Below are 23,690 nucleotides of genomic sequence, written 5' to 3'. Positions count from 1 at the left end.
AAATTACTAAATTTAGGTTCCACATTCAATATTCTTTAGTGATACTGAAGAATGAATTAGGAAACATTTCCTCACTACCTCCCTTCCTGGTCTATGGGGGAAAAAACTTTGTTGAATATGTATAGTGATTGCATTTGAATTTTCTCCCTCCTAAGAATTAGTTTAGTAACTCAGGCAATTTATTTTTGGAATTCATATTCAATTTAAATATTCATTGATATGTTGCTTAGTTGGCACATATCACATAATTTATATTACAATTAAATAACTATTAATAACAATTAACATGATATCTCCTTCACTGTCTATTAATCAACTATTTTTAGAAATCAGAAAGGAAAAGTCTGTACGATGTATCTGAAATCCTGCTGTTGAATCTTTTTTTTTTTTTGAACCTTTTTCTAAGAACTTAAATTCACCCAAAATCTGTTATCTCAGTTTAAGTCACACTGCTCTGGACCCAAAGATTATTACTATTATTATTTTTTTTAAAAGATTTATTTATCTGAGAGAGAGAGGGAGGGAGTGCGCATGTGCATGGGGGGAGAGGGAGAGAGAAAATTCTCAAGCAGACTTCCCACTGAACGGGGCTTGATCCCAGGACCCTGAGATCATGACCTAAGCGAAAACCAAAAGTCAGCTGCTTAACTGACTAACCCACCCAGATGCCCCTGAGACCCAAAGATTATACCTATCCATTGTTCAAAGATGCAAAGAAATCAATGATAGGGAAGAAATAATATGCTTTATGCATCCTTCTTCACTCAAGGAGAAAATACAAAATGGGAACTTGCAGAGAATTCTGGTTTGGCTTTACTAAGCAAAACAAGCAAAATAAAATATGCTTAATTAAAACAGAAAAACCAGCCCTGTAATCTATATTAGCTGATTAAGCCTTTAAGTCATAAGTTAAAAATGTAAAAATTAGTTCTACTTAATAACATCTTTAATCATTAGTAAGAGGGCTGGCCCTGATTAAATACACAATACTGTCTCTTTACATGCACATTAGTAACTCACTGAATGCAGAATTCTTCATCCAAAAACAACAGGTATAATCTAGTAAATTTAATTGTCACTCCAAAGCCCTTTCTTTTTCTACTGTCATAAATGAGAAAATATATCAGCCACTCTGGTAAGTAACCTTACATCTATTACCTCATGTATTCCTTATATACACCAAGAAGAGGTAAATTACCATACACCCAAAGTCGCATATGGTACACAGCAGAGGATGTAGTGTCTGAATTAAGGTCAGCCTAGATCCAAAGCATTCAGAATCTGGAATTCTAGCTCATCTCTTTTACATAAAAGAAAACTGCTTCCCATTTTTAGACTCTTTTCTGAAGTAATAAAGATAACTAACATTCACAAAATTTTAAGATCTTATTTTAAGTAATTTCTACACCCAACATGGGGCTTGAACTCACAACCTTGAAATCCAGAGTCGCATGTTCTTGTGACCGAGCCAGCCAGGTGCCCCAACATTAACAGAATTTTAAATCAGTATAATATTAAAGCTAAAACAGAGGGGAAAAAATGGGCATCAGCCAGTTTTCTTTATGCCAGGAAAAATTCATAATCAATAATCAAGAAATAAAAGCTAATGCATGATCAGTATCAAAAAGAATATACCTGTGATACCTCAAACAAGACAGGTTTTTCTTGTTTTAGTGTGTGTGTGTTGTGTGGGTACATGTTTTGCACCTGTTAAATGACCAAAACAGGTGTTTCAACTACAACTCTGTGAAACCCAAACAAACAAGTACAGACAAGCATATGAGTAAGTACAAAGTTCTTTTAAGTCACACTCAGGAATGGCATCATGAATTTACACCTTTCCCTATTCCTTGTTTTATCATAATAAACTAAAATAGCTAATAATGCAGATTTGATATCACACGTTTCTTTAGTCTACATAGCACTTATTCACTTTTTTTGTTAAACATTTTATTTATTCTTTTGAGAGAGGCAGAGAGAGAGAGAAAGAGAGAGCACGGGGGAGGGGGACAGAGGGAAAGGGAGAAGCAGACTCCTCGCTGATCAGGGAAGGAGCCCATACAGGGCTCCATCCCAGGACTTGAGTTGAGATCATGACCTGAGCGGAAGGCAGACACTTAACTGACTGAGACACCCAGGTGCCCCTTATTCACACTTTAAATAACAAGAATGTGGCTTATACATTTACAAAGGAAATACTTGCTAAAGGTTTATTATTAAACAGCTCCCTATTTGAAAAAATTAAATGATTTACAAATGTTTACACTATGAAATTACCCAAATGGCTATCATCATGCTTTAACAATTTGGTATTAATTTTGAATTATCAATATAACAATGCATGCATAATTACAAAAATTAACACTGAAGCTTCTAAATATTAGGGTTATACATCCAATATTATTTCAAAACCTTTTATCCAGATCATACAAAAGGCATTCACTATGAAGCAAATCCTAAGTATAAAAATCAAGATTTGTTTTATTAAAAAAAGGGTATATTTTGTTTTAATTAACAATGAAGAACATTTGTCGGTGTGCCTCTCAACTTGCTAGATGGAGTGCCGCCCAACTCATGAATCATTTAATAAGGCCAATTAGATCTTCAAAAAAAAAACCAATTAAAAATATTTGTCATAACAAACTCCCTTAGAGCAACTGAAGTGTTAGAAAAAAATTATTTCAAAAATTTATATCTGGACTGCTTTAATCTTTACCACCCAAATAATCAACTTTTTTTTTTTTTAAAGATTTTATTTATTTATCTGACAGAGAGAGAGACAGAGCACAGTAGACAGAGCAGCAAGGCAGAGGGAAAGGGAGAAGCAGGCTCCCCACTGAGCAAGGAGCCCGATACAGGACTCGATCCCAGGACCCTGGGATCATGACCTGAGCCGAAGGCAGACGCTTAACCGACTGAGCCACCCAGGCGCCCCAATGTTCAACTTTTTAATAACACATATTACATCTCAAAACCTTTTTTTAAAAAAGAATTTATTTATTTATTTGAGAGAGAGAGAGATAGCAAGAGCAGGAACACAAGCAGAGGGAGTGGGAGAGGGAGAAGCAGGCTTCCCACTGAGCAAGGAGCCCGCTGTGGGGCTCGATCCCAGGACCCTGGGATCATGACCTGAGCCGAAGGCAGATGCCTAAGGACTGAGCCTCCCAGGCGCCCCTACATCTCAAAACTTTTTAAAGGAGTTACTATCAATCTCTTGCCTAACCCTCCATGGACAGGTAGACACTGGAGCCCCTACCTTGTGCTGTTCGATGGCATCTATCCACTGCTGTCTGTGATCTGCATCCTGAGCACGAAGATACCAAACGCTATCATTTACACTAATATCAAATCGGCACTCATCAAAATCATGAGGCTGTGGAGAAAAAAGTAGAAAATAAAAAGCAAAGCTAATTATATTCTTAGAAGTGTTATACCCAAGAGCAAAAACATGAACATATCCATTCTGGCTGGTGGGAGACTCCTGTTATTTTTTTTATATTTTTCTACTCAAATAACTTTTTTGAAGATGTCTCAGATAAAGAGCACAACAAGAGCTCCAAAAACTAAGTTTCACCCAACTATTCCTACAAATGAGTTGATACATAAATTTATTTCAAAAAACAGAGCTAACATTTTCATCAAATGCTTTCAGTTAGCTTAACCAGTGGGAACGTCACCATAAGCACAAAAAAACCCACCAAAATAAGTTTTAGGGAAGGTGTTTACTACTTTTTTTCCTGCCTCCATTATTCAAAAGTAAATTCTCATCATGAATAGTTGTATTTCATCAAATGTGATAAACAAAATATTTTTACATTCTATCACAAAATAATGTTAACATTTCCTTCAAAGTATCTCAAATTAACTTCTAACTTTTTAAATGTCTTTGATAATAACAGCCAGGAGAGCTTCCAGTGAAAAGCAAAAATAAAATAAACATTACATTAGACCTATGTTAGATAGAAGAAGCTGCCTGCAACAAAAAGTAAACATCCAGTGAAAATATCAATTATTTGGTTGTCTTTTACATTCTTCCTAAGAATATATAAAATGAATATTTTATATCCTTGATTTTTGCTAAGTAAATGCATTCAAATATGACAGGATCACATCACATATACCACCTCTTCTTCTCCCAGACAGAGTATAGTCAACCAATTTCTTCTCCTGTGAATAATCTTATTCTTAGAGGGGAGAAAGTCCTCTCTGGTCAAAGTAATAATAAACTTATTTGATGAACTGATTCTACATATTGCATTTCCAAGATTTATTCTTTATTCTTTCCTCCTTTTAACAGCATCAATCTTTTATCTCCTATCTGTTTAGCAAAAACATTGTAACTTCACAATGTTCTTTTGATTACAAAACAGTTTCTCTTTTAAGATTAAAACAACAAATCATAGTTCTGACTGGCTAAAGATATAAGTTAAGCATTTTCTGAATCACAATGAGCTCGACATCATAGTTTGGACTATGGTGGGGATAGAATATAATAGAAAGAAGAAAAAGGAAAAAACAAGAATGCATACCCTGCTTCAGTAATTATGAATATAGAAACACATAATAGACAACATTTAAACACTCATCAATAATGACTATAAATTTAATGAAATGCCAAATATTCAAGCCTTAAGAATGGAATCCAGCTACTGAAAGAGTTTCCTTGGAGGGAGCAAAGAACAACCAAGTAAATAATTTTAACTGATCAGTCTATTGTTCTAAATAGCCCAGAAGTTTTTAAACTTTCACTTCATAATCATTCTCATTATATTTCTAGCTACCATTCCTGAAAATGTTTTACAGTTTGTATTGTTGTTTAGTAACCTCATTAAAGCTTTAGAAAATAAAATACATATTAGTTCAAAATTTACTAGTTTTTCCAGCAAACACTTTTTCCTCCTTGACATCTTCCAAAACCTCCTCACCATCTTCCAGTGAGTACAGTGCCACATTTAAAATATTCCTGAAAACAGAAACCTACCACTAGGCTTCCTCTGGATATGTGTGACTTAATAAAATCTAAAATCAGTATGTAAAATTTGCCAAATTTCTAAATCTACCAAGTATACCACTTATGATTTCTTCTCCTTGTTTCAAAGTTTAGAAATGTGGAAAATTCAAGCTTTTGATAGAGTTGCATAGAGATAGAATAAAATGACAGTCTAGAAAGCTGGAATTAAAGAATTTGAAAACTTCAATGGAATGTCACCCATTACTATGAGATGCAGTATCTCCATACCTATATACAGAGATGGTGGTTGACAGAAAATGTACCAAAAAAAAAGGTAGCGAGTTCTACCATCAACAATCTGACCGGTTGGTGGCATAAAAGAGTGATGAACCAATTGTCAGGGGATACAGAGTTTGTAAACACAGAAGCCTTGAGTTTCCAAAATGTGTAAAAGCAAGGCAAGGTAAGTCTACAGGGCAAAGAAAATGACAGACTTCTCAAAAGGATGTGTTTCAGAGAATATTGAAGTCTAGACAACCAAGCTCACATGTGTCAATGCACATACAACACCTCCCAACATGTAACAGATAATTGCTTGATTCAAACACAAATGCAATGAACACAAGTCAGATTACTTTACTCTCCCAAAAACCAAGTTGTGTCCCCACTGAGAATGCATGCTATAGAATAAAGCCAACAACAGAAAGGAAAATATCAAGGAAAATGTAGGTGGGCCTCATACTTTACCCTGTCAAAATTCATTGTTAGGGACAAAAAAATTTATCAAAAGGTGAAATGGCACTTATATCTACTGTCTTGGTTTGTCTTAGTTCTTTGGACTTCTATAACAAAAATACCATTGGGTAGCTTAAACAGAAATTTCTCACAGTTCTGGAGGCTACAAGTCCAGATCTTAGTGTCAGCATGGTAGGGTGTTTGTGAGGGCCCTCTTTCTGGTTTGCAGATGGCTGCTTTCTAGCTGTGTCCTCATATAAAAGAGAGAGAGCTCTCTGGTCTCCTCATCCCCTCAGAAGGGTGCCAATTTCATCATGTGGGCTTCACTCTCATGATCTTATCTAAACCCAATTACCTCCCAAAGGTCTCACCTCTGAATACTATCACAATGAGAAATTAAAGCCTAACATGAATTTTGGGAGGACACATTCAGTCCAAAGCTTCCACTATCAATCAAAATAACCTTATAGGAACAAGAGGCATAAATCCACAGAGAAAAATAAACAAAAATTTCCGACAATACTTATTATTGTATTTATTTATTAGAAAGAGAGAGCACGTGCGTAGAAGTGGAAAGAGGGGCAGAGAGAGGGGGAGAGAGACAAGCAGACTCCCAATGAGCAGGGAGCCTGACGCTGGCTCCATCCCAGAACCATGAGATCATAACCTGAGTCAAAGTCAGACGCTTAACCAGCTGAGCTACCCAGGCGCCTCTTGACAAGATGGAATGTGGTAATTGAGTTAGCAGGCTTGAGAAAGCTAAAAATTAAATATCTACAAGAAAAAAGAAATCAAGCCAATTTGTATGCAATGATGGAAAAGCAAGGGAACTGGAGGCATCAGGTAGCCATAAAGGTAAAGGTAAGCGTGTAGCTGAAAACAAAATTGATCAAGTCATTAAAAGACGCAACTAAATCCCTGTAATCCCAAGCATTGGTGACTACTCACCTATTGCTCTACCAGTGTGCAATATTAGAGGCCCCACCCTTACCTCTCAGAGAGATGATATCAGACACGTTTAAGAAGTAAGGACAGTCCTACACAGCAGTGGGTGTGGGGAAAGGAAAAACAAAAAAAAAGCAGATACGGAAATACTCATATTAAGGAAGTATTCATATTCATTTCTTTCCCCTATTTGACTCCCAGAGAGCCAGCACCCACACTTGTTCCTTCGCTCCCATTCTGCCTGCACGAAGATTCTTCTATGAGAAAATTAAGTAGTCCAAGAAAAAAGTGTATAGTAATGATATTTAAGGGTTTTACACCCAGCCACTTAATCAGTATGACAGTTCTAAACCATGAAGATAAATAAAAATTCACCTTTCAAATCTGGTAGATATGTGTAACCAAAATGAGAGAGTAACCAAGAGAATTAAGAAGCATTTGAGATCCAGGAAAAGAAGCAGAAAGGGACTTCCCAGGAAGACAACAAGGAAAATGCCAGAACCAGAGTTCTGGAGAAGACGCAAAAGCCAACATTAGAAAAGTATGACAGGGTGCTTTAGAAAAGATTTCTCTGGTGGAGGCAAGAGTAGAATGAAAAGACTATCTAAAAGGTTAAATTCAGCGGACAGAATGTAAGAAGACTTAGAAATTCAAAGAAAGTCAACCAAAATTTTAACGAACTTTTATCATTAATATATAGTAAACTTTATCCATTTTAATCACTGCCACAATCAAGATGGAAAGGTTTTCATTTACATGAGCCCTTGTGAAGATTCCTCATCCTCTCTATGTAAAATCCCTCCCTCTGACAACACCTTCCAGAAACCAGGGATCTGCTTTCATCTGCTATTTATTAGTTTGCATTTTTAAATAAATTTCTGTAAATGAAATCAGTTTGTACTCTTGTGCTTCAGTGGTTTTACTTAGTCTATTTTGATATTACATATATATATCCATTTTGTTATGTCTTACCAGTAACTGATTCTTTTTATTGCTGAGTAGAATTATAATAAACATAGCATATTTTGCTTATTCACCTGTTGATGAAAAATTTTTTTCCACTTTTTTATTTTGAAAACATTTGTTGTGAAAATTCATATCTTTGTATGAATATATATTTTCACTTCTGACCTAGGAGTAGAATGCCTAACTCATAAAGTAGGTATACATTTAAGGAACTGCCAAAAATAGTTGTAAATTCTCACCAGCAGTCTATCAAAATCCAGTTACTCCACATCCTTGTTTGGGCTTACTTTTGGACTCTATTCTGTTCCATCTGATCTAAATGTCTATTCTTGGGGCACCTGGTTGGCTCAGTCAGGAGAGCATGCAACTCTTGATCTGCGGGTTGTAAGTTCAAGTCCCACGTTGGGTATAGAGATTACTTAAAAATAAAAGCTTTTTAAAAAAATGTGTATTCTTACTCCAAAAACGCTAAATTATTGCTGCCTAATAGTCCTGAAATCATGTAGTGTTAAATCCTCAAACTTTACTCCCCTTTAAAAAACTGCTTAGGCTAATCTAGGTAGTTTGCATTTACATATATATTTCCAGACACATTTAGTACCAGGTTGTGAATAATAATTCGATAGGTTTTCTACAGGGTAATACAGGACGGTGTGATCTCTTAACAATATTGACCCTTCCAATCCATGGACATTTCCCCAGTTATTCATGTCTTCTTTATCTCTGCAATCTCATTTAGCCTTACTGTACAGGTACAATGCACGATGACAGACTGATTCCTGAGTATTGTGTTTTTTATGTTACTGTACATGAAATTGTTTTTAAAATTTCACTGTTTATAATATATAATACATCTCATAATTGTATATTAACCTTATATTCCATGACTGTGCAAAATTCACTTATTACTTCTACCAGCTGTTTAAATAATACACCTAAGGAATCTGTAAAACATTGATGCCATCTGCAAATAGTTTTCCTTCTGCCTTTCTGATCTTTATGCCTTTTTATATCTTTTTTCTTGCCATATTGAAATGACTAGGATGTTCAAAACAAGGTTAACGTTTAAGTGGTAAAGGCAGACATCCTTGCCCTGACATTAATCTTAGGTGATAAGCATAAAATATTTCACTATTAAGTATGATGTTAAATTATGTGTTTTTGTAGATGCCCTCCATTAGGCTGATTTTCCTTTCTACTTCTAGTTCCCTAAGAATTTTTTTTTCAATTTAAATGAATGTTCGATTTTGTCAAGATTCTTTTTTTTTTCTCTGCATCCACTGAAATTTGTTATGAATTTTTGTCTTTAGTTTGTTAAAATGGCAAATTACAATGACTGATTTACAACATTAAATTAACCTTGAATTCCTGAGATAAAGTCCGTTTGGTCATGACATATAATCCCCCCTCCTTTCTTTTTGTCCCAAGAGGATGCACCATTCCTGGAGATACTACAATACAAGGTCGACGCATGAAGTGGAGATGGAGCAAGCTCCTATTCCATCTCTCTGTTCCCAAAATCCATTTACTATATTGTCCTTGGATAGAGTATATATCAGATATTAAAATGATAAGAATAGATACTACACATTATCATAGCCAAAAAGCTGAGAAGTGATACATAAACCTTTTTATATACTATTGATTTGCTAATATTTTGTAAAGGAATATGGTATTTATGTCCACCATAGAGCTGTAATTAATTTTCTTGTGATGTCTTTATTAGGTTTAGGTTTCACAGTTATGCTGGCAACATAACAAGTGTTGGAAAGACTTTGCATGATATTGGGACTATTTCTTTGAATGTATTAAAGAACACACCAGTGAAGTCATGTGGGCATGTTTTCTCGGTGGAGGAGTTATTAGCAACTTCAGTTTTTTTAGACCTTGGCTTATGCATATTTTCTGTATCTTAAAAGCATTAAAAGGGAAAAAATAATCCTATAATTACCGATACATATTCACTTTTTCTGATACTCTTCATTAGTTCCTAAAGATCTGTTTGCCTCTGGGGGTTATTTCCCTTCAGCCTGCAAAAGTTCTGTTAGCATTTCTTAATGACATATTGGTCTGCCCACAAGTTCTCTTTAGTTTTCCTTTATCTAAACATATCTTTATTTAACTTCATTTTTGAAGAATATCTTCACTGAATACAGAATTCTGGAATGATAATGTTTTTTTATTTCGTTCCATTATAAGATGTCTTCTGGCCTCCATGTCTTACCAAGAAGTGTATGGTACTTTGAATCTCCCCATTTATGTGTCATTTTCTCTACAAGATTTTTTATCTTTGGTTTTCAGCAGTTTGACTATGTGTTAAGTTTCTATTTGTCTTGTTGTTTGTTGAGCTTCTTGAATCTGTAAATTTATATTTTTCACCAGATTTTGAAAGTTTTACTATAATTTCTTCAAATATTTTTTCACTTTCTTTTCTTTCAAGACTCCTAAAAACCCATTTAATTCTGCTCATTTAAAACAAAAACAAAAAAACCCTCCAAATTGGGTTAAGAACGACTTCTTTTGATCTGTATTCAAAATCCTGATTATTTTCTCTGTCATCTTTATCTACTATAAGTCCCAGAGAATGAATGGTTTTTATTTCGGATATCGTTCTTTGCATTTCTAAAATTCCCATTGGTTCTTTTTATATATTTTTTCTTTGCTGAAATGGCCTACCTTTTCATTCATTACAAGACTATTTTCTTTTACCTCACATAATTATAAAACCTAATTTAAAATCCTTGTCAGATTATTCTAACATCTTGTTCATCTTGAATTTGGCATTTATGTCTTTTCCCTTGAGAATGTGTTATTTCCCGGCTCTTTGTATGTTCAGTAATTCTGAGTTGATCCTGAATATTGTGAATGTTAGGTTGTGAACTCTGGATTCTGTTATATTGTTCTGAAAAATACTGTTTTTGTTTCAGCAGGCAATTAACATGCTCAGACCCAAATTGCTAATTCTGTCATGTGTTTAATGGGCAGCAGCTAGGATCTCAGTTCAGAGTAATTTCACTCTGGCTTGCAACACACACAAATGAGGGGTCAGGTACAAACTTGGGCAGAGTTTTATATTCAGAATTTGGGGTTCCCTTTCTCTAGCTCTTTTTTCCTGGATTATCTCCTCACTAACTACATTCCTTCTACCGGCACCTACAGCTAAAAAAAAAAATGGCAGGTGTTCTTTAAAGGAGTTTTAGCTCCCCCACATCTCTGCCAAGGTGGCAAGTTATTCCAATCACTTTTCAGACTACTTTTCATCTGCCTCACACATAGATGATTCAGAAGTCAACCAGAGATTTGGGTAAAGTTTTTACACAATTTTGAATTCCCCTTCTCTGGCTTCTCCTTTGTGGGTTCCCTCCTCATTTTCTATCAGCCCTGGTTGTACCAGAACCTTTCTCAGGTTCTGTTGGTCAAAAAGATGCCTGTCTGGTTTTTCTGTTAAAGTTTTAGCCACCCAGTACCACCACAATGGAGATTTCATCCTTATTCTACTCATTGCCAAATATCCTGTCCAGAGCTCATGGAAGTCAAAGACTTAAAATGATCTAAGCCAAACATCTCTCTTTTTTTTTTTTTACAAATAAACACAAAATATTAAAATTTCTTTGTTCAACCAATTCAATTACTTAATCAAGGAATTAAATAAACCCTATCAGATTCGAATAAAATACATCAAACAGGTGCTCTAAATTACAAGTAAGAGAAACTGATTCTTGCTCACTGGGGTTGATTTTGAAGGTATCAGGCAGCTCATATTGCTAAGAAATATAAATAAACAAGATCAAAAAATGGAAAGGAGCCAGGGGAGACTAAGTAAGAGAACTCCGAGACTACACCGCAAGTGTCATCGGTGTGGAGAAGGGCCTCTTCCTCTTCTGGGCCTTGGAAGCCACTACTGGCACTGCTGCTACTAGAAACTGGATGCTACAGTTGCCAATAGTGTCCTGAGAAAAATTCCCTGTCTGCTTTTCTTTATGATCCTGCTTCACAATCAAGGTAGGGCTGGGGGAGACAAGGGGCAGTAGATGTGGGGGAGGGTAGCATAACAGCAGCCTGATAATCTAGGCCTAATTCAGATGCCCATATACTAATTAAGGGGAGTTGATGGGCTGGAGGGATGCTGGGGTGAGAGGAGAAAATGAGAATCTGGCTTTTGCAGATTCATTTGGAAGACCTTCTACTCAGACCCACAGTAGGGAATTCTTTAAAAGCTCATTTGATAATGAGCATGCCACTTATTAATCATATTGTCTCTCTTAAATCCACCCTTTTATACTGTTTTATGCTATTGCTACTGGGATGCTACAAACTACATTTTCCTCTACTAGTCTCCTTTGTTAGGTTCTGCCAATAGGGACAACATGCTAGAAGGAGACGAAGTCAGGAGGAAGGTAGAAAAAAAAACTTGTGTTTTTGATCGCATACTGTTTCCATCATCTGTCCAGCAAAGGTCCTTCCTCCTGGCAGGGACAATCAGTTCCAGTCTCCAGCCTCTTTTAGAACTGCGTGAACCAGACTCACCTAGCCACCTCAGATGTACCAGCATCGACTGTGCAAGGGCCACTTATTAGATATGCGAAGTAGAGCTCTACAACATCCCCCTTCAAACTACTGAGATATTAGCACCAACTATACTGGGTATACTTTTCCTTCTAGATGTCTGAGACTCAGTTGCATAGTGCATTTCCTTCTGAGATAGCAGATAAACAGTGAGACCGTCTCCAGATGTCTGAGCCTCAGCTTCGGAAAGTACTCTCTAATCAAGCAGTCCTTTCAACTCAGGTTTAAGCCTTAGTCCCAAAAGGCTCCTGTGATACTGGTACCAGCACCAGTGGGCAACCCATTCTCTTCAGAGATCCAACTCCCAACTCTACAGGGCTCTCTATCCAACTTACAGCTTCTGATAACCCCAACTTCATCCCTTCACTCCCCTGGCCCTAGGATTTGTAAAAGCTGGTCTCTGCAGTTACTACCTATACACTACCCACGATGTTTTTCTTTTGTTCTTTGAGTTCTGAACACTTTCTGAGGAAATACCTGCAGTGGTTTCTGGTTCCCTGAGTGGACCTCTGGATGATGCAATAAGCAGTCCAAAAATAGCAAAAGTTCATTTCATAATAGAGTATTAGATATCCATTCAAAAACAGTATTTCCAAAGGTTGGAAATTTGACATCTTAATATGTGGGAAGAAAATAAAGAGGTTACAAAAGCACATGTACAATGCGATCCTAATCATGCCCGTTGCCTTAAGAGCACTTTAATGTATCTATACAACCATTTGTGATTAAAGACTGTGTACAATAGAGGCCCTGTTTGGCACACCAGTATAATTCGGGCCCTAGGACAGTGACCTACACTGAAAAAACATTTATTTATCGAATGTGGAGACTGAAATTCAGAAAACTACCGTCCGCATAAAAACATGCACACCAGTGTTCATTAACAGCTTTATTCGTAACAGACCCCAAAAGAAGGCAACCTAAATGTTCTTCAACCAGTGAATGGTACACAAACTGTTATACATATACTACCCAGCAATAAAAAGGAACAAATTATCAATATACTCAATACCCTAGGGGATCTTAAGGAAATCATGCTGAGGAAAAAAGCCAATCTCAAAAGGTAACATTGTATGATTCCATTTATGTAAAATTTTCAAAAAGTTACAGAAATGATGAAAAGATTACTGGTTGCAGGGGTTAGGGATGAGAGAGTAGGCTGGAGGGAGAGAAGAGAGATAGCAGTGACTATACAGGGGTAGAATGAGGGTTCTTTCTGCTGGTGAAACAGTTTTGTATTTTATTGTAATGGTGGTTACAAGTTATAAAATTGCATAGAACTACATATACACACCTGCATGCATGCACATGTACACACACACAAATGAGTACACGTAAAACTGGTAAAATGTGAATAAGGTCTGTGGGTTGTACCAATATCAACTTCCGGGTTTGCAACTGTACTACAGCTACATAAGATTTTACCATGCACAGAAACTGGATGAAGGATAAATAAAACCCCTGTGCTCTATTTTTGCAAATTTCTGTGAAAGCACAGTTATTTCAAAATTAAAAGTTAAATAATAAATAATAATAATTAATAATAAATTAAAATAGGTGTCACAGAAGTTATCAAATTACTCTTGCAACTTTTTGTATAAAATTATTCCAAAATAAAAGTTAAAAATGATTTATAAAAAGAGCTGTCTCTTTCCTTACAAGAGTCCCCTGAAAGCCAGCTGCTTACTCTCTCTTTATATCCCATTGTTAAAGGGAGACAATGTCATCAAACAGTTGACAAAATCACTAATATTAAAATCAAAGATTAAACACACAGGAGAAAAAAAAGGAATTCTGAAGAAACAGTCAATGACTTGAGGATCAAAAGATAAATTTACACAGACACATACCATGTGACACATGTACATTCATGTGCACACAAACATACACAATTTATAATTTCAACCAGGCCTCTTCCTCCAACCTCCAAACTTTTACCTAATTGCCTCTTCTGTATCTTCTCCTGAATGCTTAAGAGGAATCTCAACACATCCAAACATGGCCATCTGATTTGCTTCACCAAACTTCTCTTGCAGGCTTCTACATTTCTGTAAATGGTAACTACCAATTGCTTAGACCTGAATCACCTGACCCTTCACTTTTCTCACATCATATGAGGCATCCATCAGCAAATCCGCAAACCTTGTCAGCTATACATTCCAAATAAATCTGGAATCCAATCATTTCTCATAATCTCCACCAATACTACTCTGATCCAAACCACTGCTATCTCTCCTCTGGATTATTTGCATAGCCACTTAGGGCTGCCTAATTCTGGCTTCCTGCTTCCATCCTTGCCTTCTACAATCTATTCTTTTTTTTTTTTTTAAGATTTTTTTGTTTATTTTTTAACAGAGAGAGAGACAGCGAGAGAGGGAACACAAGCAGGGAGAGTGGGAGAGGGAGAAGCAGGCTTCCCACCGAGCAGGGAGCCCGATGTGGGACTCGATCCCAGGACCCTGGGACCATGACCTGAGCCAAAGGCAGACACTTAACGACTGAGCCACCCAGGCGCCCTACAATCTATTCCTAACAAAGCAGCCAAAAGTGATCCTGTTACTAGGATTAAATCACTCTACTGCTCAGGCTTCCAATAATTTCCCTTCTCACTCAGCATAAAAAGTCAAAGTCCTTACAATGATCCACAAGGCTCTAGACAACTAGGAGCACCACCTCTGTGCCTACTTTTCCTACTACTTTCCCCTTGCCTATAAACCATACAGGCCTCGAGCCAGACAGACCTCCTTATAGTTCCTTCAACTAGCCCTGGAGGAACTTGACAACTGCTGCTCCTTACCAGGGCTCCATTCACCACGTTAATTTTCCTCTTTGAGATTTCTACTCAAATACCTCATTTTGCCCATTATAGAACTCCCCGCCATACACACAAATTTTAGGATGTTGTCTTACAAATGGTATCAACTAGAATTGGCAATGTGACATATAAAATAACAGTGCATCTTAAAGTTGATCGTCAGACTCATTAAAATACAGTAATACTTTGCCAGAGAAACCTTCCAAGACTCACCCTACAATAAAAGATGCTAAAATAACAAGAGCCACTTAATAAAAATGTTACCTACTTTAAGAGAGCAGAACCTAAGATTCCCAGACAAGGTTAGTTTGCATAATCTCACTGTCCCCAGTTGCATAACATCTTTCCTAAGACTTTGTTTTCCTTTTCTGTTTGTAAACCTAACACGCAAATATTGAGGGAAATATTCAGTATTCATTTCAATTTTTTTCATTTAACATATTGACTTGATGTACCCTCTGAGTATTTTGTCTCTTATTTTTACCTCAATTTTGGGAATTTCTGAATAAACAAAACCCTGCTTTTAATATTTACCCTGAGGTAAAGGCTGGACCATGATGCAGGCAGCCCTGAATTTATTTTCAATATGCTTTGACATCTAAACCTGTGCTGTCCAATATAGTAGTCACTAGCCATGTGTGGCTAGTTTGAACTAAGATGAGCTGTAAGTGTAGAATACACACTGGATTTTGAAGACTTGGCAGAAAACAAAGAATGAAAATATCTTAGTAATTTTTTTTTTTTTTTTTAAGTAGGCTCCATGCCCAGCACGGAGCACAACATGAGGCTTGAACTCACAATCCTGAAATCAAAACCTGAGCTGAGATCAAGAGTCAGACGCTTGGGGCGCCTGGGTGGCTCAGTCGTTAAGCATCTGCTTTTGGCTCATGGCTCAGGTCATGATCCCAGCGTCCTGGGATTGAGCCCAACATTGGGCTCCCTGTTCTGCAGGAAGCCTGCTTCTCCCTCTCCCACTCCCCCGCTTGTGTTCCCTCTCTTGCTGTGTATCTCTGTCAAATAAATAAATAAAATCTTAAAAAAAAAAAAAAGTCAGATGCTTAACTGACTGAGCCACCCAGGTGCCCCAGTAATAATTTCTTATGACTGTACATTAGGATGACAATATTTTGGATATTAAGTTAAATAAAATATAATAAATCAATTTCATTTATTTCTCCTTTTTTGATGTGGCTACTAGAAAATTTTCAATTACATATGTGACTTGTATTTGTGACTCACATATTTCTATTGGACAACCATGATTTAAAACTTTCATTCATTTATTTATCTATGTAACCAGCCAATCAATGAAATATTTATGAACACCTATGATTTACCAAGTACCATTTGAGGCACTGAGGATACAGTGGTAAGAATGAATAGGTCCTTAACTTTGTGGAGCTCACATTAACCACATCATCACACAAGAAATGTAAAACTTCAACTGTTAACAAGCCATAAACAAGAAAGGTGCATCATGTTAAGAAAGCCTATAATAAAGGAAGTAATCTAGTCAGGTAGGCCAGGGAAGGTTTCCAAGGAAGTAATAATACCTGAGCCAAGAGAAGGATGAAATGGAATGAACAGAGGAAGAAAGAAAGAACATTCCAAACAGCAAGAAAAGCACATATAAAGATCTGTGGCAGGAAAGAGCAAGCCTAGATAAAACCCTGAAAGTATAGCATGACTGGAAATGACACTAGGAGAGGAGGAAGTCTGGCAAGAAATGAAGTTTAAGAAGACGGCTGATCATGCAAAACCTTATAACCCAAGAGAGCCTGAAGCCCAGCAGAGAAAGGATAGTATAATGCATTTTCTTTTTTTCACTGAGCCTGAAATACTTCATTTCACTTGAGAAATTTAGATATTAATTCTTTCATCTTAAATTACTTGAAGACATCAATTAATAGACTCAAGGAGATTATTAGGATGACTAAAGGAGGTAACATAAAATACCTAACAATGCTTAGCACTAACAGTTGCTTAGTCCATGTTTCTTTTTTAAGAATCTTATAGTTAAGACAAGATGAGGAATGGTTTGTTGAAAAGTTGTGGCTTGGTTTGGACCCAAAGAAAAGACAGGGTTTTGATAGTGGAGGAGGGAAAAGACATTCTAGATAATGGAAAATTCAATGAACATCATTAGCAGAGAATGTCAAGGTGCCAGTTAGACCAGCAGTAAGGTTGATTTGGCGGATGTTCATCTGTTCGACTCATAACTACTCCGTTTCTGAGACAATCACTTGACTTAACAATTACCAAAGTCTGAACCTTTTATATCCATTGTCCATTCAGACTGCTAGCACCAATAACACAACTAATAGCAATTCCTCTGCCTTTATGTATAATGACTCCATTCATTTAAAATGTCAGATCAAATATCAAAGCCCAGAGAATAAGCGCAGTTAAGATAATGAGATATCCATTCTTTACTTGAGCATAGCTATTTTTCTTGTTTTAGGAGAGCAAGAAACTTCAGCATGCATCAGAATCACTAGAAGACAGAATGCTGAAGCTCATAGCCGAGTTTCTGATTCATTAGGTCTGAGATTGGGCCCGAGAATTTGCATTTCTGTCAAGTTCACAGCTGATTTTAATGCTAATGGCCTGGAGATCACACTTTGAGAACAATGTTCTCTGCCATATCTCCCTCTTTGTTATTTAATACTTCCTTGTTTTGATAGGGCACATTTTCTAAAAGAAAGCTTTGTAGAATGTGTATTTGCGTGTTTTTTACTTTTTATTACGGGAATTTTCAAACATATGCAAAATAAAGAACAGGGTAATAAACCCCCTTTTTACTCCCACCAATTCAAGCCCTTCCAGATGGATTATTTTGAAGCAACTTCTAAACATATCATTTCATCTGTAGATACATATCTAAAATAAGACCTTTTAAAATGAATTAACATAAATAAGACATTTTAAAAGCCACAAGAAGTAAATTTTTTGAGACATTTTAAAATGCTTTTATCTACCCTTATAGTGCCTTAATGGTTTGGCTGTATATAGAATTTAGTGTCGAAAATAATTATTCAGAAGCATGAATGCATGGCCCATTGCATTTTAGCTTCTAGTGTTTTGAGAAGTCCATAGTCATTTTGAAACCTCATCCTTTGTTGTCATTTGTTTTCCCTCTCTGGAAGCATGCAGGATCTTCTTTCTTCCCAGTGGTCTGACTCAGTACAAGGACGTGTCTTTAATAATGGGTCTTTTTTCATCTAATATGCCGGGCCTTCCTTGACCCTTTCAAAGTGAAAACTCATATCCTGTCTTTTTTTTTTTAAGATTTATTTATTTTAGAAAAAGAGAGGGGAGGGGCAGAGGGAGAGAGCAACCCAAGCAGACACTGTCCTGAGCGCAGAGCCCCACCAGGCTTGATCCCAGGACCCTTAGATTACGACCCTAGCGCAAACCAAGAGTTGGACGCTCAACCGACCGCACCACCCAGGCACCCCAAAACTCATGTCCTTTATTTCTATGAATTTTTCTTGTATTCTTTTATTTTTTATGTTTTCTATAAAATGTTTTCTTACATTCATCTCAGTAAACTCATTATGTTTTTGAAATCAAGATTTTTATGCTCTTGCAGTCTTTTATTGATGCTACCTTTCTTCTCTCTTCCTCAAGTTTCTACCGCTCAAATATTAAAATTCTTGGATCATTCCTTAATTTTATCTTTTCTCTCATTCACTGTCTTTTTTATCTTCTCGATTTTCTGGGAAATGGTTAGAATTCTATCTTCTAACCTTCTGATTTTTTTCATCACTGCTACCGTATTTATAATTTCTGACAGCTCTTTTTAATCCTTTCTTTTTTATAGTATACATTTCTGTTTCATGATTCCAAATTCTCTGAGAATACAGAGAAACCAAATTTTCTTTATTTTTGTGGGATATTTGAAAATTTCTTGCCTCATCTTGTATTTATTCTCTTGATCTTTTTCATACTGGAAACCTCATATGCCTGGTGGTCCTTGACTGTCTGTTCATTTCTAAGAGTTGGGGATCCACAAAGCTGACTGGAATCTGAAAAGTTATGTATGGGCATTTTATCAAAGATGAGCTTCACTGCTGGCTAATCCAGTTGGGCTACTTTGTTGAAGAAGCTCTGATGTTATCTTTAGGTCTTTCCTGTTGGGCTGGCTGACCCTTGATCTAGACAAGTCTCCAGCAATCTCCTGCCCTCAGTATGAAAGTTTGTCACTTAGAGCTTGCTGAACCACGTAAGTGAATAGGGTGAAGTTAAGGTCTCCGTATTCAGTGCACACTTCCCCTAACCACCTCTATTTTAGTATCATTCCTTGTTTTCAATTGCTTCTAATTGCATTTCCGCACTCTCCAGCCCAGAGACCACTATTTTATTATCCCTATAGAATAAACCTCCTAGGGCGCCTGGGTGGCTCAGTCGTTAAGCGTCTGCCTTTAGCTCAGGTCATGATCCCAGGGTCCCGGGATCGAGTCCCACATCGGGCTCCCTGCTCGGCAGGAAGCCTGCTTCTCCCTCTCCCACTCCCCCTGCTTGTGTTCCTGCTCTTGCTATCTCTCTCTCTGTCAAATAAATAAAATCTTTAAAAAAAAAAAAAGAATAAACCTCCTATCTTTACCAGGTTAGTGCAGGGGTAGGTCAACCACCCAACCACACAGAGTTGGGAGAGAAAAATCTGGGGATCTGACTGCTTCTTAAACTGATACTCTGTATCCTTATTTTTTACAACTTTCATATCCAAATTCTTATTAAAGTGTTATATTATTGCAATATAAATCTAGTTCTCAGATTTCCCAACTGATAACTTAGGATTTGGGTTTCCAGGACCTATTAACTCACTTTGCACTTGTCCATCTGTTTTCCAGCTTCTAAAATGCTCTCTTCTATTGTCTTATCTCTGGTTCTCCCTTTTCGGTTTAACCCACTGACTTTGGGCAAGGAGATAAAGTATATGCATCCTTACTGAGATGAATTTCCTAATTTTTTTTTTTTTTAAGATTTTTTTTTTTAAATTTATTTGACATAGAGAGAGGGAACACAAGGAGGGGGAGTAGGAGAGGGAGAAGCAGGCTTCCAGCTGAGCAGGGAGCCCGATGCGGGGCTCGATCCCAGGACACTGGGATCATGACCTGAGCTGAAGGCAGAAGCTTAACCGTCTGAGCCACCCAGGCGCCCCGAATTTCCTAATTTTTTAAAAGTTAAATGAAACCACTTAACAACTTTAACAACAGGAGAAAACTTCACTGCGTGAAACTGGATTTATATGTAAGTTTCAAGAATCATTACCCAACCCTGTCTCCTGTCCTCGATACATTATTTTAGAGACCACCTTAATTTCTGGATGAGCCTCAACTACTCATGGCTTTTTGGTCGTTTAGTACCTTATGATCAATTTATAAGTGATCTTTTTCCTTTTGAAGTTATAAATCCTCACTAGTGGGTACATATACTTTTAAAAGAAATAATTGTTGGATAATATATATTCTCTAACTTGGGGACCAAGAGAATATATCATTCTTTATCAGCCATGGTTTTCTTGTTTCAGTGAAGAAACAACAAAGGTCAAGCACACATAGCACTTACTCCAAAGAAGCTCAACAGCAATACCAGTGAATTGACTACATGATGAATTGTAAGCAGGTAATTTTAAATCTAAAGCTCTGTCACTTAGTGTCACTGTATGCCCAAATTAAAAAATAAAAATTTAAAGAATGTGAGAAATGCTACCTCTCTATAAATAACCTATTTAAAAACCTAATAATAGTGCTGGTATCTCTGTAAACTATACTGGGAAATAAATAGCCTTCAAGGGCTCCTAAGAATTCAGAGCAAAAAGTCTGCAAAATATACATTTAAATATGTTTTAAATGTAACTGATTTTCTGATGATAGTGACAAAAATCAGCCTTTTAGGTTAGGAGAAAATATTTGCCAAATATGTGTCTGATTAAAAAAAAACAACAACCCATGTCTGATAAAAGTTACAGTATCCAGAATATCCAAAGAACTTTCATAACTCAAGAAGACAAACAGAAACAAAAGATTTGAACTGACATATCACCAAAGAGATACAAATAACAAGCAGATGAAAAGATATAAAACATTATTAGTCATTATGAAAATGTGAGTTGAAACAACGAGATATTATTACACAGCTACTAGACTAGTTAAAATAAAAACAAAAAACAAAAAACAAGCAATGACAAAATGTTGAGCAACTGGAATTCTCATGTATTGTTGGTAGGAAAATAAAATGGTACTGCCACTCTGGAAAACAGTTTGGCAGTTTCTTATAAAGTTAAACATACATTTACTGTATGACCCAGCAATCCCATTCCTAGTTATCTACCCAAGAGAAATAAAAGCGAAAGTTTACGCAAACAGCTGCACATGAATATTTACAGCAGCCTTACTTATGGTAGCCTAAATCTGGATACAAACACATATCCCTCAATGGTGAAGGATAAACAACTGTGTATGTCTATACAGTGGAATGGTACTCAGTAACAAAAAGGAACAAGTTAGGGATAAATGCAACAACATGGATGACTCACAATAGCATTATGCTAAATGAAAAGCCAAACAAAAAAAGCTTCATTACTGTATGATTCCATTTATATAACATTTTGGGAAAGGCAAAACTACAAGAACAGTGGTTTCCAGAGGTTGAGGATAAGGAGATAACTGACTACAAAGAGGCAGGCGAGAACCTTCTGGGGTGATGGAAATTGTCTATATCCTTCTGAGGTGATGGAAATTGTGGTAGTGATTACATGATTGTATTCATTTATGAAACCTGTAACTGTACACTTAGAAGGGGTGAATTTTACTGGATGTAAATTATACTTCAATAAATCTGAGTTTTAAGAAGGCATGACATGACTTAAAACCATAAATAGAACAAGGAAAAAAGTTTGTCAGGAACATGCAGAAAGCATATAAAAACTTAACTGTTTATTTATATACATATATATATACACACACACATATATATGTAAAGAGAGAATAAGAGAAACAGAACAACTTGGTGGAAGAAAAGTGGTCAAAGGAAATTAATGAGAATCTTTTCAAATAGGAAATGGAACATATCCTGGCTCTAATAAGTTATCTGCCATCTTTGTCACCCTTTAATAAAAGGCTTTGCCAGCTTCCCCTTTTCTTTATTTTTAAACTGTAGGCTTTATTTCTTATACAAACATTAAAATAAAGAAATCTGAGTGCCTATTATATACTAAGAACTGTACAAGTGCTTCTATGTTATTCTGTTGAATACACATAAGCATCCCATACTTAGATCTTATATCCTCCCCATCTCTAACCAGTTAAGGAAGGTGAAACTCAGAGAAAGGTACCTTTGGCCATAAGAAGAGACAAGACGAAACCCACGTTTGACTTCAGAGCCCATGAATGAAATGTTAAGCACTTTCGAAATTAAAAGATATAATGCTGAATAAAAATACTAAACAAAAACTGGTATATGTGAAGCTTAAAAGACCTTCAAGAAAACTAAGAAAATAAGCCTCCTGCTAACTGTTTTAAGCAGGCAAATCTAGAAAATTATGTATATTCCTTGCTTTATGGAAACATCAATGCTAAAATGTAGACTATATTTATCATAGAGATTTAACAGAAGGCATTAATAGTAGATCACAAATTTCAAAGAGCTGCTTTATAAATATTTAACAGGCATGTTCTTGCAAATCTTACACAAAATAAAATACATCATATATATACATTTTTTCCTATGCTCAGTGACACGTGATAAAATAACACCAGATGGAAATCAGGAGACTTGGGTTGCAGTCTTAACTCAAGTATTTAGTGTCATGGGTTGAATCGTGTGCTCAAATGTACCTGTTGAAGCCCTAACACTGCATAACTCAGAATTCTGTGACTTTGTTTGGAAACAGGGTAATAGAGATGTAATTAGTCAGGATGAGGTCACACTGGAGTAGGCCCCTAATTCAATATGACTGGTGTCCTTACAAAAATGGGAAATGTGGACATGAATATGTCCACAGAGAGAACACTATGTGAACATGAATGCAAACATGGGACTAATGCATCCATAAGCACCAGAATGCCAGATGGTCAGGAAACCACTAAAAGCAACAGAAGGAACCAACCCTGATTACACCTTGATCTGACTTCTAATCTCCAGATCTGGGAGACAATAAATTTGTTGTTTAAGCCACCCAGTTTGTGGTACTTTGTTAGGGCAAACCTAGCAAGCTAATTACATTCTTTAATTACATAATTTTGGGCAAATTATTTCAATATTCTGGGTCCTACATTTCAACAAGTGTTCTTTTTTATATTTTTCCACTTACAAAACCTTTTACCAGGGGTGCCTGGGTGGCTCAATTGGTTAAGCATTTGCCTTGGGTTCAGGTTATGATACCAGCGTCCTGGGATCAAGCCCCACGTCCAGCTCTTTGCTCAGCGGGGAGTCTGCTTCTCCCTCTCCCTCTGCTGCTGCTCTGCCTACTTGTCTATCAAATAAATAAATAAAATCTTAAAAAACAAAACAAAAACCTTTTACCAAATATTTTAAATATTTGAATTATATGAATTACATTATTCAAGGCACATTCAAGCTACCTAAACACAAAAGATGTTTCCAAATGAACTGAACAGATATTATTAGTTTTTCAAGGCATAAATCTTAGTAGTTTAAGATTCTAATTTCTTTAGAAATTCATAGGCGAATGCTCCTCAAATAAGA

General features: G+C 36.3%; 1 protein-coding gene and 1 non-coding gene across 3 annotated transcripts in view; both read right to left on the bottom strand.

Moving 5' to 3' along the window:
* Window positions 1-23,690, bottom strand: part of CERT1 (ceramide transporter 1) — a 112,725-nt gene that overhangs the window by 77,645 nt on the left and 11,390 nt on the right. For both annotated transcript variants that reach the window (XM_032404182.1, XM_032404181.1), the window contains exon 3: window positions 3,257-3,373. In XM_032404182.1, coding sequence (XP_032260073.1) covers window positions 3,257-3,373 — 117 coding nt within the window. The remainder of the gene's footprint in view (window positions 1-3,256; window positions 3,374-23,690) is intronic.
* Window positions 9,024-9,216, bottom strand: LOC116632518. The gene has a single exon (XR_004299453.1). It is a non-coding gene; the product is annotated as a U2 spliceosomal RNA (small nuclear RNA).

The sequence above is a fragment of the Phoca vitulina genome, unplaced genomic scaffold (assembly GCF_004348235.1).
Source record: "Phoca vitulina isolate PV1807 unplaced genomic scaffold, GSC_HSeal_1.0 scaffold6, whole genome shotgun sequence".
Lineage (NCBI taxonomy): Eukaryota > Metazoa > Chordata > Mammalia > Carnivora > Phocidae > Phoca > Phoca vitulina.
Note: the sequence above shows the minus strand (reverse complement) of the source record. Positions and strands in the feature narration are given on the sequence as shown.